Source organism: Anomalospiza imberbis, chromosome 5 (assembly GCF_031753505.1).
Source record: "Anomalospiza imberbis isolate Cuckoo-Finch-1a 21T00152 chromosome 5, ASM3175350v1, whole genome shotgun sequence".
NCBI classification, from domain to species: domain Eukaryota; kingdom Metazoa; phylum Chordata; class Aves; order Passeriformes; family Viduidae; genus Anomalospiza; species Anomalospiza imberbis.
This window is the reverse complement of record NC_089685.1, coordinates 58,123,702-58,140,934: the sequence shown is the minus strand read 5'-3', so window position 1 is coordinate 58,140,934 and position 17,233 is coordinate 58,123,702. Positions and strand designations below refer to the sequence as shown.

General features: G+C 43.5%; 1 protein-coding gene and 2 long non-coding RNA genes across 5 annotated transcripts in view; all 3 read right to left on the bottom strand.

The window, feature by feature from the left end:
• Positions 1–3,228: 3,228 nt before the first annotated feature.
• On the bottom strand, positions 3,229–4,569 carry LOC137474467 (uncharacterized). Its single transcript, XR_010999365.1, has 2 exons — positions 4,270–4,569; positions 3,229–3,605 (listed from the first exon to the last, which is right to left on the bottom strand). It is a non-coding gene; the product is annotated as an uncharacterized lncRNA (long non-coding RNA).
• A 160-nt stretch (positions 4,570–4,729) lies between these two features.
• LOC137474466 (uncharacterized) lies at positions 4,730–8,100 on the bottom strand. Its single transcript, XR_010999364.1, has 2 exons — positions 7,303–8,100; positions 4,730–5,982 (listed from the first exon to the last, which is right to left on the bottom strand). It is a non-coding gene; the product is annotated as an uncharacterized lncRNA (long non-coding RNA).
• Positions 8,101–11,393: 3,293 nt separating this feature from the next.
• RIC8B (RIC8 guanine nucleotide exchange factor B) overlaps positions 11,394–17,233 on the bottom strand; it is a 32,190-nt gene continuing 26,350 nt past the window's right edge. For all 3 annotated transcript variants that reach the window (XM_068191058.1, XM_068191059.1, XM_068191060.1), the window contains one exon: positions 11,394–12,479. In XM_068191058.1, the coding sequence (XP_068047159.1) occupies positions 12,368–12,479 (112 nt within the window). In that variant the 3' untranslated portion in view covers positions 11,394–12,367. The remainder of the gene's footprint in view (positions 12,480–17,233) is intronic.

Genomic DNA, 17,233 nt, shown 5'->3' with positions numbered 1-17,233 from the left:
AGCTGCTTCTGGGAAGACCTTTGTGATAAAGAATGCAACACATGAAACCCTGCAAATCAAATAAATTATAAAGATACAACTTAAAATAACATTCACCTTAAAAGTTACTCCATTTTCTTTTCTGCATGGAACTCTCCGCACCATCTTTTGTGGCAGCACCAGTGCTGGGGAACTTTGCTTTCCAGAGGATCAATCCTCTACCCCCATAGCTGAGGTGGGTGCCTGCAGTGAGGTGAGTCTTCTCTCATCTGGTCTCAGTGGCCTTTGAGTTGGCTCCTGTGGATGAGGGTAAGCAGGAGGGGATAGTAGTGCTAGGCAAGCTAAATAAGCCCTCTGCCTGTCTGGAGGGGATAAAAACCCAGAGGTTATTGAGGATTTAATAGGCTGAGTAGAGAGGATGGGCAACAAAGCTCAGCTGGGTGAGACCTTGTTGCCTTGGATATGGAGCCTGTGTGGCTGTGGGAGCTTCTTAGTGATAGGTCAGAACACCTGGCATCTTCCCTGTCTTTACAAAAGGTACTTGTGGGGCTGAGGGTGGTGGAAAGCAGCAGCTGAGCTGCTCTGCAGGCATTCCAGGCCTTGACAGGGTGAAAAGGTGTCTAGGAGTGACCAACAAGCAGCACTGAGGGAGTTGTGGGTACAGATAGCACTTCAACCACTGAACTGCAGGGTTTTCCTTCTCCTTTCATCTCTCCAGCTTCTTTTCAGTCTCAGGCTAACTCCTGGATCCATTCAGCCTCATTCCTCTGGTCTACAGAAAGCTTTTTCCAAAGCTTCTGCCATTTTACTTTGCCATTTTAAAAATGGCCTTCTGAATAAGTGGAAGAATGAAATAAATACAGTAGGATCTACCATGTCAAATTATAAATTAATTGAAAACATTTAACTTTGAGAACACCCCATCACACACACCCTTCACCCTGCAAAAGGCAGCATTAGAAACATTCTTGTATTTAGGTAAAAATGTGAGGCCTAAGCAGTTAAAAGGCAATGTGCTCTAAAGCCTCCCTAATCTATTTTCCTCCAATTCTTTCCACCTCTAAGAAGCTTGTGGAGTTAGTTGTCGATTAACATTCAGGAAGATTGTACTCTGTCTCCAGTTCATTGCTCTCTTGTTGGCTTATTGTTATTCAGAGCCCATTTATTGTAGATGAGCCATTCATTTTCCTCTAATTGGATGGGATTGGATTTCACTTTCATTGTTGGATGCTTTGAAAACCCTGGAGGAGCTACAGGGATCAGCCCAGGGCTGGGGAGATTTAACTTAGCACAAAGTTTAGGTTGCAGCTGAAAGAAGCTACAATTTTTTTTTAATTTTGGGGTTTTTTTACATACAAATGCCTCATGGCTAGATTTGCAAGTCTCCCCTGTGACTCCAAACACCTTATTGCATAACATACTTTTTGGTATTTTTATATAGTTCCTCACCAAAACACTCATGACACGGGGATTGTTAGGAATATTTCTGAGCATCAGAGATCCAGCAAGGGCTTTGCACCAATGTCCCTCCTGTCAGGATCCAACTGGCTGACTCCTTCAAATGTTTGGATTAAATCCTTTCACCGTTCTGGGATTCTGCACTGTAACATCCTCCCTTGACAATCTGCTCAGATTCCTTTGAGGCAATACAAGGGTCTGCAAGCAGAAGGCATTTCCAGAGCTGCACGCTGCAGTTACTCACACCACAGATTGCTCCTGCAGCTGCTCTGTCCCCATCTAAGGGCAAGCTGAGGGTGGAAGAGCCTGCCCAGCATTGATCCACAGCCTGGCTTTGTGGCAGAGACACAAGTCTGGACCAAACCCCTCTCAGCCATCTTGTATCTTGCTCTGAAGGGTTGGAAGCAGAGCTAAAAATACACCTGGGCACCCACGTGTGTACCTCTCTCAGGTGTCTGTGTATGGGAGCTCCCTTCCCAGCTGGAAACATGGGGTGACCATGGCAAGGCTGGCACAGTTACTCTAGGCTCCTTGATTGCAGCATCTCACACCTCACCAGGCAGCTCAGGAGTTGCAGCAGGGCAGAACAGCCCTCCTTGTTCACCTGGAAAAACATCTGCTGGGGGCAGGCCTCAGGATCTAACTACCAGTGTTGAGAGGCAGTATTAAAATTAAACTCGAGGGTTTGATTGTCAGAAAAAAGGGTCTGTGATCTGCTGCAGGTTGCTCTGGAGTCAGCGTAGAGATGGGAAGCCCTGGAGGATGAGTGATTCCTCCCAAGACAGGTCTCCCAGGTGGGCTGACCTGCTTTCTAGAGCAAAGAAGCCAGGAGACGCCTGCCTTAGGTGCAGCCCTGAGCTCTAGCACATCCCCCAGATGTCCTCCAAGCATCTCTAAACTCACTTCTAAACATCATCTGGCCAGGTAAAGCCAGTGACTGTCTGTGGGAGAGAAGGGAGATGAAAAGGAGCAGGGAGGAAGTAGAGAAAGCCTGCTGTGGAGCGTTGGAATGGTTAACATCTGGCCTCCTGCAGATGTTTGTCTTATGGGGACCTGGGGGCTGGCTGAGCTGGGGTATTTGCATAGGAAATTCTCCAGCAAACTGCAAGCATGTACTGGAGCCTCTCCCTTGGAGGGGGCCCTATTTTGCACCTCTCTTTTCTTCTAGGCCACAGATTTTTATTAAATGTTGGGTTGATGTATCTCTGACACCCTCACTGTGCTGACAGATGCATTTTAAACTGGCCAGCAGGCCAAGGATGGGAACACTCATGTGCCTCCACACAGTGCTGGTGTTATTAGAAGGACGAAACAATTACTGAAGGAACTGTCGAAAAAGACCCTCTGTGCATGCACACAAGAATAAGCAAAACCCATTTCCTACAAATCTGAGCCCAGGTCCTGATAGCACATAAGAAGGTACCAGCTTGATCCCAAACCCTTTTTCCAATTTTATAAAGGCAAAGGGAATGCTTGAACCCTTCCATCCCCTGTCCCTGGCTCCTTTAGTTAAATTTTAAGTGACTTGACACCTCTGAGAAACCCACATGCAGTGGAAGGAGACCAGCAGAGAGCAGCAGAGCCTGGAGGGAGGCAGAGGCACCCGCATTTTTGGGTTGAAAATAAGAGAACTGACACCAGTCCCAAAGGTCAGGCTCTGGCTGAGACACAATATATTGACAACCTTAACCACTAAAACTGACAGACCCAGAAATGAGGACAACAACCAAAGGTCCCCGAAATTATAAATAAATATTAAAAACAAGAAGTTTCACCTGCTGCTCGCTGAGATTTGTTTAGAAGGTCTGTGGGAGACACCATATGTGAAAGGCTTTAACATGAAAACCTGCATTAGAAGCAGCTGGTCAAAAGCACAGACATTTTGAGGGTCTCCAGGTCCCTCACAGCACATGGAACACCAATGGCACCAGCAGGCAGGGCTGCCCAGGTTCAAAAGTGAGTTGACCAACCAAAGAGCTTCAGATGACAGCAAAGCCAACCAGAAGTCACAGTCTGTCACTTCAATGGCCAATTATGCACATGAAATATTATTTTGAGCATTTTTCAGTTCCATTAAATAAATGAAAATTTTACATACCTTCTTCCTACAGAGATATTTGGTGGTTGTCAACATCTGGCTCTTGGTGGTTCTTGGGGTCTCCAGGCCCCTATTAAACAGTCTGCAAATGATAATTAAACAAAGCAAGTCTGTGAGCTCAACAGCCACTCTCCCAGGCTTGCATCTCCCCTGGAAAAATGTGCTGGTCTGCAAAGAAAAAGTTACAAAAACCCATCTGCTCTGGCTCCCACACAGCCTCCTCTCAGCCTTCCCCTGAGCATGCTGAGCACCACAATCATAAATCATCTCCCTGGGTTTTCCAGGCCTCTACAGATGCGTGGGTTATGGGCAGGGGGCTGGTCTCTCCAGCACTGTACAGAGGGATCAATCTCGCCGTGGCAAGTGGCACTTTCACACACTCCCTGTGCAGGGACTTGTTGGCTTTGACCATCACACACCAGCTCTGTGATATCTCCAGCCCCTTCAGGTTGTTTCCCAAATGATAGGTCCATGGGACACCAAGTCCCCCAGGGCCACAGGTCTTACAGAACCCTGCTGGACATTTTCCTTTGGAGAATGCTCTCCAACAGCAGCTCCAGCTCAGATACTGCTGAGTTACTTTACGGTTGTGCTACATGTGCCACACCAACTTGAGCGTTACTTCTCATAACATGACCTCTTAGTCCAGCAGAGCTCATGTGTTCCCACTTTCAGCCCAGCTGCAGGGGAAACTTTGCCTGTGGAATCACCCCAACCCACACCAGTGAACACACCAGTTGTACCACACACTCAAAGTTCAGGTATTTCTCTCTTCTTTTTCAATGTTTTTTCCCAGCTGTCAACTGCAAAGAAGCAGTGGGACTCACACAGTGAGTCACTGTCACAGGCAAGGTTTGCTTCCCAAAGTCAGTCCCAGTTATGGGTGGGGGAATCTCTTAACTCTTCTGTCCTTGGGCACAGCAACCTTTCAGTTTTTCCTGGACAAACTGAAGAACCGTGGATACAGCACATCAGCCATACCAAATTCCACTACTCTGGGGAAAACCAAAGCCAAACTGGTCATCCCAGAAACACGGCATGGGGAAAACCAAAGCCAAACTGGTCATCCCAGAAACACGGCATCACTAGGAGGTATTGATGTCTAATGGTACAAGAGTTTTACCATGTGAAATCTAGCAAGAATAGTAAAAATTATGGCCTTTTAAAACTCTTTCAAACAATTACAGAAGGAAATGAGAACTGTCTATCCCATTTTCATGTCCTGCTGCTTTAGTAAAAATTTGACATGACCGTTCCATTTAATTTCAGAACTTTTTTCAATTTCCTGATTTTGCCTTGTCTTCAGTTACTTATTTTTCCTTCCTCCCATTTTTTACAGAATTTGCAGAGGTTAAAGGTAATACATACACACATGAAAAACTTGAGGAACTGAGAAAAGAGATAACAATTTTTCCCATTTGACTACTTTTCCCAGATGTTCTTGAATGGGAACAACACACCAGGAAAAAAGGGCCTTGAATGAAAAATAAATTTTTAAAAAGTGGTGGGAGTAAAGTATGATAGAAGTGGGAAAGTGAAAGAGAAGAGCAGACAGTTCCTCAAAGCAGGATATCCCACCCCAGACTGCATCTCCTCCCACTGCAGAAGCAGAGGTTATTTGCAGGCTCACCAGCCCTCCTGGCCTTGCCTGCTGCCAAGGGTTTATGTTCCAGGAAGCCTCTTTCCAGGCCCAGAACAGGCAGTGGGAATGCCTGGACCCTGGCTCAGGGTCCTGCAAGTGGATACAGCAGCTCTGGTGGCACTGCTGCAGCCAGGCCATGCTCTTGGGACACCTTGGGAAACACAAGCCACACTTACAGAGGCATTTTGCCTTAGGCCGGGAAAAACTGTCCTCATCTTCCATAATTGTCCAAGAAATGACAATGAACAAATGGCTCCCTGCCACTTGTTATTTTGTTAGGAGTTTGCCTCCATGCAAACCAGCTGCCTCATGACCTGGGGAATGAAAACTGCCTGATTCTTGCAGGTTTGCACCCAATATTGCCATTTCCTCACTGCATTAATTCCAGCTGCCCATCCCTGCACCCCTTCCAGCCCTGCTGTTGCTCTCTCCTTGCCTCAGGAGCGGCCCCAAGCCATGAGTCTCAGTGGCTGAGCACAATCCAAGGGCACAGCCCAGCCTGGCTCCCCAGGGAAGGACATCCACCACCACCCCACTGCCCTTGTGTCCCACTCTTACTGCTTTGATATGAATAACTCCAGCTCCCCTTTTCCCTCCCTGGCACAAAGCTGCCTGCTCCCCCAAAGGCAGTGGCATGTAAAAGTTGTTGCATCTCCATTAAACTGTACGCGCTCCGCCCGCCGGCCGCAGTGCACTTCAGATCATTCTTTGATGCAATATATTTTCCAGGATAGGCTTTTGTTTTCTTTCTTGGCCGCTCACCCTCTTTCTGTGGTCAGTTTTGCTCATTTCTCTTGTAAGCTGTCTAGAGGCAGAGAAAAGGCTTTCAGTTTTAAGCAGTTTCCTTTTCAGTTCCCCTTTATTGAATTCCAACCTCCATTTTTTTTTTAAAGCATAGGGACATCATTTATCTTGGACTTTAAGTTGCAGGGGCCTTCAAGGGGCTTCTTTTTTTCTTTCCCAGCTGCATTTGTTGACACACAGTCAATCTGTTTTTTGCCTTCGTTCCCCCTCTTCCCCCCAGCAGGCCATAAAGTATCGACAGCTGTGCCCTTTATTAGCATAGCCATTTTAAGCACAACAAGGGGGAAGAGACTAAATATATTACAGCCATTACCTCTGTCAAAAAGTGACAATTTTAAAACATTTTAGCTTTTCATTGGGAAAGCTGGCAGCACAAAAGAAAGTGCTATAATTTTATTGTAAATGCTTTTTAAATATGGGTCACTTGGCCATAATCAATAGAAAGGATGGAAAAGTTCAAAGCTTGAGAACAGTCCAGGCAGATAGCAGAATTTTTTTTTAAAGGCTTGTCTTTAAAATATGCTAATTGGAACAAAAATACAACAGTGAGAAGCATGCAAAATAAGATCTTGTTCCTGGTGGTTTTGTTTTCTTTACAGCACTGTTCATGCTTTTCCCATCTACTTATAAGTGTGTTTTACAACTTGGATGGGAATTATTCCTCCCCAACAGGGTGTTGTGAACATTTAGGGACTAAGAAAACAGAAGGGAATCCAGACAGTCACTAGTCTCTTCTCGAAAAGGAAAAAAATTTTTTCTAGTGCCTTTGGAAGTGTGATGTGTCACAGCACTGTGATTTACCAGGCAAGCTCACTTCTTGAGCATAAAAGAATCATGAAGCCTGAGAATCCTGGTAGTATAGGTTCAGGTTTGAATTCTTGTTGGCAGAAACTTGTATTTTAAGTTTCTAGAATGACTAACACCCACAGTCAGCATCTGTAACAAGCTCTAAAAAGTAAAAGAGGGCTAATGGATGTCCTGAAGCCTGACGATCTTGGCTGCTTTTCTTTCAATTTGTAATGGGTTTATCAGGCAAAGAGGAAGGGGGCAATCTCAGCAGGGTTTATTTTGAATGGCTTCACCTTTCTCTCCATTTGTTACGTCTGGAGTGAACTTAGAAGTCTTTTCTGTTATCTTTCCCTCTCTAGTTACAATTTTTGCTGGAGGTTTCACTTTGGTTTTCAAATTTCAGAATGTATGTAAAACTTGGCTTATACCAAGGCGAGTTGTTAAACAGGCTTTCAAAAGCAAAGCTGTTTTAAAGAACTCGTTTAAGCAGGAAGCCCATGAAATCCTGCACACAGCCTTATACAGTGCCTACCAAGAGATGTGATACAGCCTTTGTCTTGTGGTGGCTCCTGGGGGCCTGTATCCCACTGCACTGAGCAATCTCCAAATTTGCAGGAGAGAGCAAGCGATCATCCTGCTGTGGGAAGAGTGTGGTCCATGGCAAAGGGGAAACTGGAAGGAATTCTCACCACCCATCTTTTGGCAACCAATTTAGCAGTTAAATGTAACCAGCTGGTCTCCCCAGGCTCCCTCTGTAGTCGAGGGAGGGAAAGCAAAGCTCCTGCAGAGGGTCATTCAGTGCACCCAAATGAGCCTTACTCTGAATTGTCCTCTCTCTCATCCGTGACTGGAAAAGGAGTTAGAAGAGACTGCCCGGGTAATTTAGCCAGCTAAGATGGGTGGTCTGAATAATTCCTTCCCCACCAACCTCTAAAAGCCTGCCTAGGTACCCCACAGAGATTGGCATGCTGTCGGAGGGATCGATTCCCAGGCACGTCAGCAGCTCAGTGATCTGTGCTCTCGCCTGCCCTGGAGAGAGCCAGGATGCTCGAGGAACTCACCTGGTCCTGTTGGACCCCGCAGCTCCCAGCCAGGACAGAGAGCCGAGCTGACCCTCGTGCTGTCAGATGGTGCTGTAGGACTGCTTGTGGCAATGCTCACATTTGGGGTTTGGGGTTTTTTCCCTACCTGACAGATTGCATCCGCTGTCCTCAAGCCTGGCCAGAGGCCACTGGAGTGGCAGCAGCTGCAGGTCAGCCTGGCCCTCAGAGCTGTGTCATGGCTGAATTGAAAGTGGCCCCAATGCTGCGTGGAGAGGAGACAGGGCTGCTCCTACCTCCTTCTCAAGAAATTAGTTTGGTCTGTTCCTGTGGGACCCCCTCCTGCTCCTCACGCACACAAGCCAGGAAGAGGGGCTTGCTCTCAGGGAGGGCAGCGAGGCACAGCAGCGCGGGCACCTCCCAGTGAGGGACAGACTGCGACACCCGCGGCGCCGCAGAGGCCTGGGCCGAGGGCAATAACCTAAGGCAGGCACAGCCTTCCACAGCAACAGGGAAAAGCAGAGGATTACCGGGACTCACCTGCACTGCTGTGGTGAGAGGAGGAGCCCTGAAAAACACTCAGCTTTACTACAGTCACCACCTTTTTCCTCGCCTCATATCCTCCCGGCAGCCTCATGGCCGCCCTGCTTCCCTCCGGCAGCAGGGGAAGGCGGGATGGGCTCCGTGGCCCGGCTCGGGAAGGATTTCCAGCCCTCCCTGCCAGGCTCTTCCTCCCGTGCTGAGGGAGCTGCTTTCCAGGCACAGCTGGAGGATACGTGGAAGAGCCAAAAGGGTACCGATTCCCCCCACAGTTCCTGGTGTAAGCATTGCATCACCAGAATGACATGTATTTTGGAGAGAAACAACTTCAGGATGAGCAAAAGCTTTTGCATGGAGAGCAAATGTCCCCTGACACTTTCCATAAGGGCCAGATTCATGCAAGTAACTAAGATGTTAATGCAAGAATAATTTTCATTTGTAGGATTAAATAGTTTGTTTTTTTTTTCCCTGTCTAAAAGTGAGCCACATCTTTGCACTACTACTAAATCACTGCTTTTCCATGCTTGACCAGAAAAGGGTCTGACCTGGGCAGCTGTTTAACTTGCTGCTCAAAGCCCAGCAAAGTCTGGCTCTCAACTGTTTGAACAGTGGAAGAGTCTTTTTACAGCCAGCCTTATTAAAGCAGAGGATTTTATTAGCTGTTTTGTGGTAATAAGTTGAAGTACAATGTTGTGGAATGCTCCTTCAGGAGATTTGGGATCTTGTGTACTTTGAGGTTTACTTTCCTCTTTCTGACTAGGGTGCTTAGCAACCCACTAATGCTACAGCTTTATTGTAATGTTCTCTTCCTTAAAGCCACCTTTGGCAACTGATGTTTCACCCAGGTAGGGGAAATATACAATTTGAAGAACTGTAAGAAAAATATGCTATTGCCTAGTTGTTCTGGGTTAGTTTTGTTTTGGTTTTTTTGTTTGTTTTTGTTTTCTGGAGTTTTTTAAAGCCTTGGCAGATTTTCAGGTACTTGGAAAAACTCAAGATATAGGGTAAAAAATCTACTTTGACCACACACATACAGGAACATTGGATGTTCAAAACATCAAACCTAATGTGGTTTTCCTCCTTGACAAATTTATTTAAAGTTATGGTAATTATATCACATTTTTAACAGATTGTAAACAACCCTTTTTCCTGAAAACCACTTTTGGGGCACATGAAATTTCAATTAGCATTTGGGAATACCTGCCAGGAAATTTTCACAAACATTTAAACAAATATGTCTGTATTATTTTACAAAACAACAAAGTATTCTGACAAATTTCAGCAATTTCCCATCATCTTTTGTTTCATAACTCTAATGGGAAACAAAGAGAAGCAAAGCTTCCAAATCATTGATGAGCTTTAATGAGAACTGTGTTGCTTTGGACTGTTGATGCCGAAGTAAAGACTGAAACACGAGATTTTGGGTTTGGGACTGATTGTGGAAGACTTTTTAGGAGTGAAAGGTACACGTCTCCAAAACCCACTGGGTAACACTTTTATGGTTACCACTAGAAAACCTCCTGACATTTTACTCAGAAGGGAGTAAAATGAGACATTTCACTTAGAGGCCCTTCCTGACACTGCCCAGTTTGCCAGTTTAAGCAAGACTCAGCTGCCCAAGACTCCAGTTTTGGAGGTTCAACTTTGAAAATAAATTCAGGAGCAAAATTTCATAGTACACAAAAAATTCCAGGGAGTTCCTTTTTTTAACCTCACTTTTCTCCAGACTCCCATCCAAGAGAAATCCTACCACATGCTCAGTTACTCTGAAAACACCAGCCAGCACAAAAGGAAGCAGAGGCATTGCTGATTTGAAGGACCTTTGTCCCAAGATATTCCCAGATCTCCAGCCAGTGCAGCTAAGGTTGGACCTATTTTTGCAAAGATAAGCTTTGGTCACAAACCCTCCCCTTAGAACAAGAGCTGCTCTGGGGCACTGCACTAATGCAAGTTGTTCATTTACCTACATTAACCTGCACTACAGGCAACCCAGCTGTGACAGCCACTTCTGAGCTGGAGGATTCAGGCCTATGCTTGGTCTTCACTTTTTTCTTTTTAATTGAAGCAGCATCTATGGCTGTAGAACCTTCTACAAGCATCTGTTTCCCAAGATAAACTAAACAGAACTATTTATTGCAAATGTTGCTGCCCTGTGGCAAATGACAGGAGGCAGAGCACAAGAGCCTTGTGCTATACTGCTTGTAACAAGGTCCCTGGAGCTGTTATTGTTTTATTAATCTCTTTAGCCAGCTAATTGTAGGAGCATATTCTACAGCTTGTAAAGCAGCAATTGAGATTTTGCTCTTTTTTGTGCTCTGTACTTCGTGTTCAACAGCAAGAAGCCCATGACTGAAACAACTCCCTCCCCAGCCCCGGCTGATACCAAGACAGTTCCTTATTAATAGGGCTGGGGAAGTTTTGCTCCTCGGGGAGGGATCACAAATTCTTTGCACCTGTAGGGTACACAATACTTGCCTGTGCTGGGCTCAGAGTAGTCAGTGCATGATGCTAAACCCAGAATTACATTTTTGAGACCCAGCTTAGATGTGGCCAAGCACATTTCATGCTCTTGGACAACTGGTCCCTTCCACTTGTGGAGTCATAAAGAAGAGGTATGACATAACATATTACATATGTACCAAGAAAAACATTGCTGTGGCTGGGCAGCGTCCTTTGGAAATACAAACTGAACCACTGAGAGGACAGCAGGGCATTATTTTTTCCTTTTCAGTTCTTTTGGAAGACTAAGATCATCTGTAGAAGCTCCTCACATAAGCAACCACAGCACAATTTCAAACCAAATCCCCCTTTACAGGGTCTTTGAACACCAGCTTCCTTAGTTCAGAGAACCAGTGTCAAGTCACAGGCAACAAAGACAAACTGGAGAACCAACACCAACCTCTGAAATGTTCCCAATGAATGTCATGTTTAAGCTTCTGCACCAAATACGGAATTCAAAACTAGAACATGGATTATTCTTCATGTAATTCATGCTGGGAGAAACACACAGAAAGAAACCAAGCAGGCAAAGAGGCAACAACAGTAGTGCAGCACGCCTAAAACTTTAATCTTTGTTTTTAAAGAGTACAGAATTGAAAGTGACGCTTTCTTCTCCTTTCCACTCTCCCATTCTCTATTCCATTGCTTCCTAAGTTCTCTCTAAGAGGAAATATTTCTTTGTTGATTAGTTTGACTTCCCTTCAAGTGAGGCATAGCAGTTAATCTCCAAAAGTAGGCCCCAATTCAGTGAAACACTGGCACATACACTCCAGTCCCCTCCCATTCATGGCATCATTTAAGTGCAATTCTTGAACACCATTTTCAATAGGGATGTTTTTACTTAACCAAAGAGAGGAGGAGGAGGTATATTCTTGTGGTCTTAACCAGGGAGGGAGGGAAGACATACAAAATCCATCATCTTGTTCCCAATTTAAAGGCAGTTTTAGAAGCAGTCTGTCACTGATATATTGTTAAAATCTTAAGCAGCAGCTTAACTGGAGAAGTTGTAGCAGTAAGAAACCCCAGGGCACTTCAAAAACGGGAGCTTTGAAATCACTGCTCAATGCCAGCTAAAGCAGCCTCACAAGGTCAATCAGACTTCTAAGTCTAAACACCCTCTGCTCCTAATGCCATTAAGTAAACACACTTCATTAATACAATTATATAAAGAGGAAGACTGGCAAGACAATACAAAAGGTTATCAAGAATGGGAAAACCTACAGAGTTCAGAAAACGATTCTGGAAAATGAAAGTGGACTTTATTTTACACTGTAGGATTTCACTTTTTATCCTTTTGAAATACATTTAATTTTAAATTAATAAAGATCATAAACTAATAAATTGATATGTTCTCTAAACAGACATAATAAAAATTCAGACATTACAGCACAGGACTCATCATTTAAATATGCCAATAATAGAACAGTTAAAGTGATGCCGGCTAATGTGACGATAAAAGATGTGGATCTAAGGAGAAGTGTGGATTAGAGAAGAATTGAAAGTAAAGCAGGTGATGCCTTAGTCTGAATCTGAGCTCTCTTGCTTGCTGGTGTGGTACTGGCTGACTGCTTCCTCCAAAGGAGCCATTGTCCCATCCGGCCTCACTCCCATTGGCTTTATGAGCTCATCTCTGTGAGGGATTGAAAAAAAGAATCCATATTAGCATGTGCACACATATCAATTCCCATGTGTATAATACAGTCACATACAGTATATGCTTTGGTACATAATAAGCCTCTAAAAGGAAGTTATTCCTGCTAAAGCCCTCTGTTTTGAAGAAAAAGGCACAAAAAACCTTCCCAAATAGGTGGGAGGGGAAGAGCAGGACAGATAAAGACTTCATTCATGTAGGCCAAAACTACTTAGCCAATTAAAGACACCATGAAAAGTCAGTGCCTAATAGCCTCAAGACAAGGAGCAGGTTCACTGTTTTGGATACACAAACTAGCTTTTCTTCTGAGAGTTCTCTAACTGCCAGTTCTTCCTAAAATTTCACCTGCCATTCTGGCTAATATATGCCCAAGCAATTAAAACAATGATTTGATATATATTAATCTTGTTGAAAGAAATAAATCAGTTAAGAAAACAGACTCTGCCTACACCACTACTAGGGGTTTGTTAAGGACTTGCTGATTCATTTTAAAATAGCTGATTCTAATGCTATTGCTTTTGTTTGTGGCAGTTTAATTACAGGATTTACAGCCATTTTAATCTCTTCAAAGCTCCAAAGGCCGCTCAGCGGTTAATCCAATTATATCTACTCTAAAAGCTACAGCCACATCTAAGAGATGATTAATTATTGATTAAGCCAATCAAAAAGTATTAGCAAAGATTTCTTTAATCCTTACTTTTTATCACCTCATTTATATATGTGGATTATGGCAAAAGCTGTAAGGGCAAAGATAACATTTTGATTTTATGCTGAAAAAAAAGGGAAAATACCTCTAAATATTCAGGAGTCACCTTAAATAAAGGAGCAGAGGTTTGATGTTAATTTACCCCTTGGTTGAAAGGCAGCCCAGTAAAACTGTCAATTTAACATACATCTACCACCCTCGCAAGCCACGGACAATAAAACTGCATCACTTGGTGGGGAAGCTAAGACATCTCACCAGCTCTCTGCCTGGTCTGCACTACTACCTTGGCTGAAAAAAGGGACAACAATTCCTTGTACACAGCTGGCAATCAATCCAACCTTGATGCACCCACAGGAACAGCAAGAAAGGCAACACCTGAGTCACATGGCATGCATATGCCAGACACTGTACAGACAAGATGCAGTTAAATCAAATCTCAAAAAGAGACCAGCAAGAAAAATGCAGCTGATTGTGCAGATGTGACAATCAGATCCTACAGCGATAAACTCCCAAATGCCACATGAGAAACAATTGCTGTGGCTTGGCTGACCAGGTCTGGTGGGAAGCCTGAGGCCAGGGAAGGAGGTTTGCAAGACAAGGTCAAAGAGCACAGTCCAGGCTCTCCCTAGTGTGTGTGGAAGAGTAGGATCCATCTTTAAACAGACTGAAGAGAGCTTGCCATTACTTCAGGATTGCCAGTGAGTCCCCTCTCTTCTGGCAATGGAATCCATAGTATGCAGATTCTGCCCAAGTGACAGCACTCAGAGAATCTCTTGGAGATGTGTGGAGAAGACACCTCTGAGCCCTTGAAATCAGATTCAAACGGGCTCAAAACATGAAGACTGCTATCTGGTGTCCAAAGAGGACCAGAACCCTGCCTGCTGTAGGGGGTCCCCAAAGGCGAAACTGGAATGCTTTGGAGTTGTGTCTAATAGCAAAGACTTTTTTTTTTCCCCACAGAGAAAAAATCCTATAAATCTAAGGTCTTTTTTGTTTTTCAAACTTAAAACATCATACAAAACAAGTATCCTCCAAAATGCAAAAATGTAACCATGAAGAAAAGAATCACCATTGCTTGCCCTTTTAATAAAGCTGAAAGGATCCTAGACTTTTGTTTTAAAAATCCCAAAGCGTACTCTTAAGTTGCAACATTTAATACTGCAGCCAGAAGTCAAGGAATCACTTAATTTTCAAGTCATTTACCATTTATTTTTGGTAATAAATGAATAATAATGGCTAATAAGGGATAAAGAATTTGTTCATGAAAAAGGAAAAAGAAACACAGGAAAACAAGGTCCCAAGGTCCCTTTATGTGGGGACCTCCCTCTCCTCCTAACAATTCTTAGGACTCTAAATATTGTCAAGAAGTCCTATCTCATTATTTGTCAATTATAAAGGCAAAGCTCTTTCTCTGAGGCTTCCCTTTTCCAGCCTCACTTTCACATCCCACTTTAGCTTTAGGCTTTAACCATGGGAGCCAGGTTGAGCTCACATTGCACGGAGTAACAAGGAGTAACTTGCTTATCAAGTACCTTTCTGCTTCTGCCTGAGCTTCCTGCTTTGCAAGTCCCTGAGCAGGATGGGAGAGGGCTGGCAGGGGTTTGCTGTTCTCTGCATTAGGAGGCTGAATTCCACACATCCTTCCTCAGGCAAGAGCTACCCAGTAAAATTGAACTGTGTGAAGACAGAAATATGCCAAGCCACCAAAGGAAGGAGGAGAAACAAGGTTCAGCCTATTTTATTTCTAACCACAATCTAGATCTCAACTGTGCTTTGACACCCTGGGGTACCTGAGGACGTGCTCACTGTCCACAGGGAGAGACAAGGTGGGAAAGGCAGTGCCAGGAACTGACAGGCAGAGCCTCAGAAAACAGGTCACTGTCCAGAAACTGGATGTTTATAGCACATCCACAGGGCAGAACATCACTGGCCTCAGCCCAGTAGATGGCAGTGGGAATTCTTCCATATCTATGAAGTTCCATACAAGCACGCAATGTGTGTATTTATACATGTTTGAACATCCTTAGGTGACCTTCCACATACTCAAACGCATCTTGTAACACTGATTTTTCTAATGCAAATAAAGCATTCTATTAAAGTGTACTTAGGAACACACCATAATTAAACAGTTGGTAAAATGCATTCTCTTCTTCCACTTGCAGATCTCCCAAGAGTCCCTTCAAATACATCCATGCAAGTTCAGCCCTCCTGCTTGCCATTTAGCTTGCTAACGACTCAAAAATCATTGCCTTGTTTTGAAGGGTGACGCTCTCCTGCCTGCTGTCTGTGCTGCAGGGCAGCACTGCCACACAGAATTAATGATGGTGTCTGTAATCAAACAGCCATCATACAAACACCAGCCTGCCCCTTTGATAAAGCACCGTCTTGGGGACCTATTCACCTCCTTATAATTGAGTGCCACATAATAGTTCCGATCCTTTCAGAGAACATTATTTTGTTCTATGATTAAAAAGGGGAAGAATAAAAAACAAACTCTATGTAGCATTGCCTTCTTCATTGATTCTATGATTAATTTTGTGTTTTTAATGAGTACGGTACCTTATTTAGACAGGTTCTCTTACTCGTTTTGTTGACTTCTGTTCAATGTACAACAAAACCCAAGCTGTGATAATTGGAGACCATTTTATCAGCAAAAGGATTCTTGCTATTAATACAAGGTTGGCTTGGAAAAAGCATCCTGACATTCTAAATTAGTCAATTAATATACAATTCTACTTACCATTTATAAAAGAAAAATGTTAGCATTTTTTCCAGACATTTTAATTAACACGGAGTATCTCAAATAATCTATTATATAGACAGAATATCACATGACACTGACTTAAGGTGGCTAACTAGATGTTTTGCAAAAAAAAAAAAAAATGGAAGGCTGAGTTAAATCCTTGCAGATCTGTGGAGTTTTTCAAAGCTCAAAGATGTGCATCATATGCAGAGGACACCGATTTACAGTCTGCAAACAGTTCTCAAAGAACCTACAAGACACTACTGCAGACAAAACCCACAGAGTTATATCAGGGCCAAGTTCAGGCATCCAGGATCAGCCTAAGTAGTATATACATTTCCCAAGAAATGCAGGAATTGAGATTTCTCATGTTCATTTATACTTATAATTTGTATACATTTAATGATTTAAAAAAGTAATTTCACTCAGCCAAATTTGATCAAAATACTAATTTCTATAAAAGCTTTTGCATAATCCAACTCTATGTTAAAATACTGGCACAGGGGAAATGGGTTCGTAACCATATTCAGATTTCCTACAGATATTTTGAGAAATCAATACTGAGTGATTAATTTTAATTTAGCCTTGTTGACGGTCGATTACCTCATGAACAGGCCCAAACAATAACAACCTAAAAGAGTTGAAAAGCTTGGGAAGTATGACCTGAAATGACCAAAAGCATCAATCAGTTTTACACGACCCCAAAAAGTTTCTATTTTTCAGTGCCAGTGCTGAAAATAAAAAGAAACCTGAAAAGCAAAAATTCACTGGCATATTACAGAACTAGGAAAAATATATCCCTTTGTACTTACAGCTTCAATAAACCTTTACAGTGCAAACATTCAGCAGCCATTAACGAAGGCTATAATTTCTCAATGAAGTAGTACTGCCTGGAAAATTTGTTTTCTGAGTTCTGATACTCAGCCAGTCAAAGTCAAATCTGGAGTGCCCCAGTGACAAACTGGCCTAATTATTCTCATCAGTCAGGGAGGGAGGTTGACAAGTTTGTCAGTCCTTCAACTTTTTTTTTTTCTCATACTTTTCTTCAGAAAAAGTGTGGCAGCTCTTTAAAGCTTAGCTTCCACTGCTGGGACAATACCAGTGAACTAAGTAAACCTGTTTTGCTGCACTTCACACAAGTTTACTCTAAGCTCCTGTTCAGGTTACATTAAATTATATAAACTTGCTCAAGATGAGAAGAAGTTGTTTGTTCCTGTTCAACTTCCTCTTCTCTATAAGCAAAGCACTGCATTTAAACTGAACCTGTTCATGGCACATTTCCCC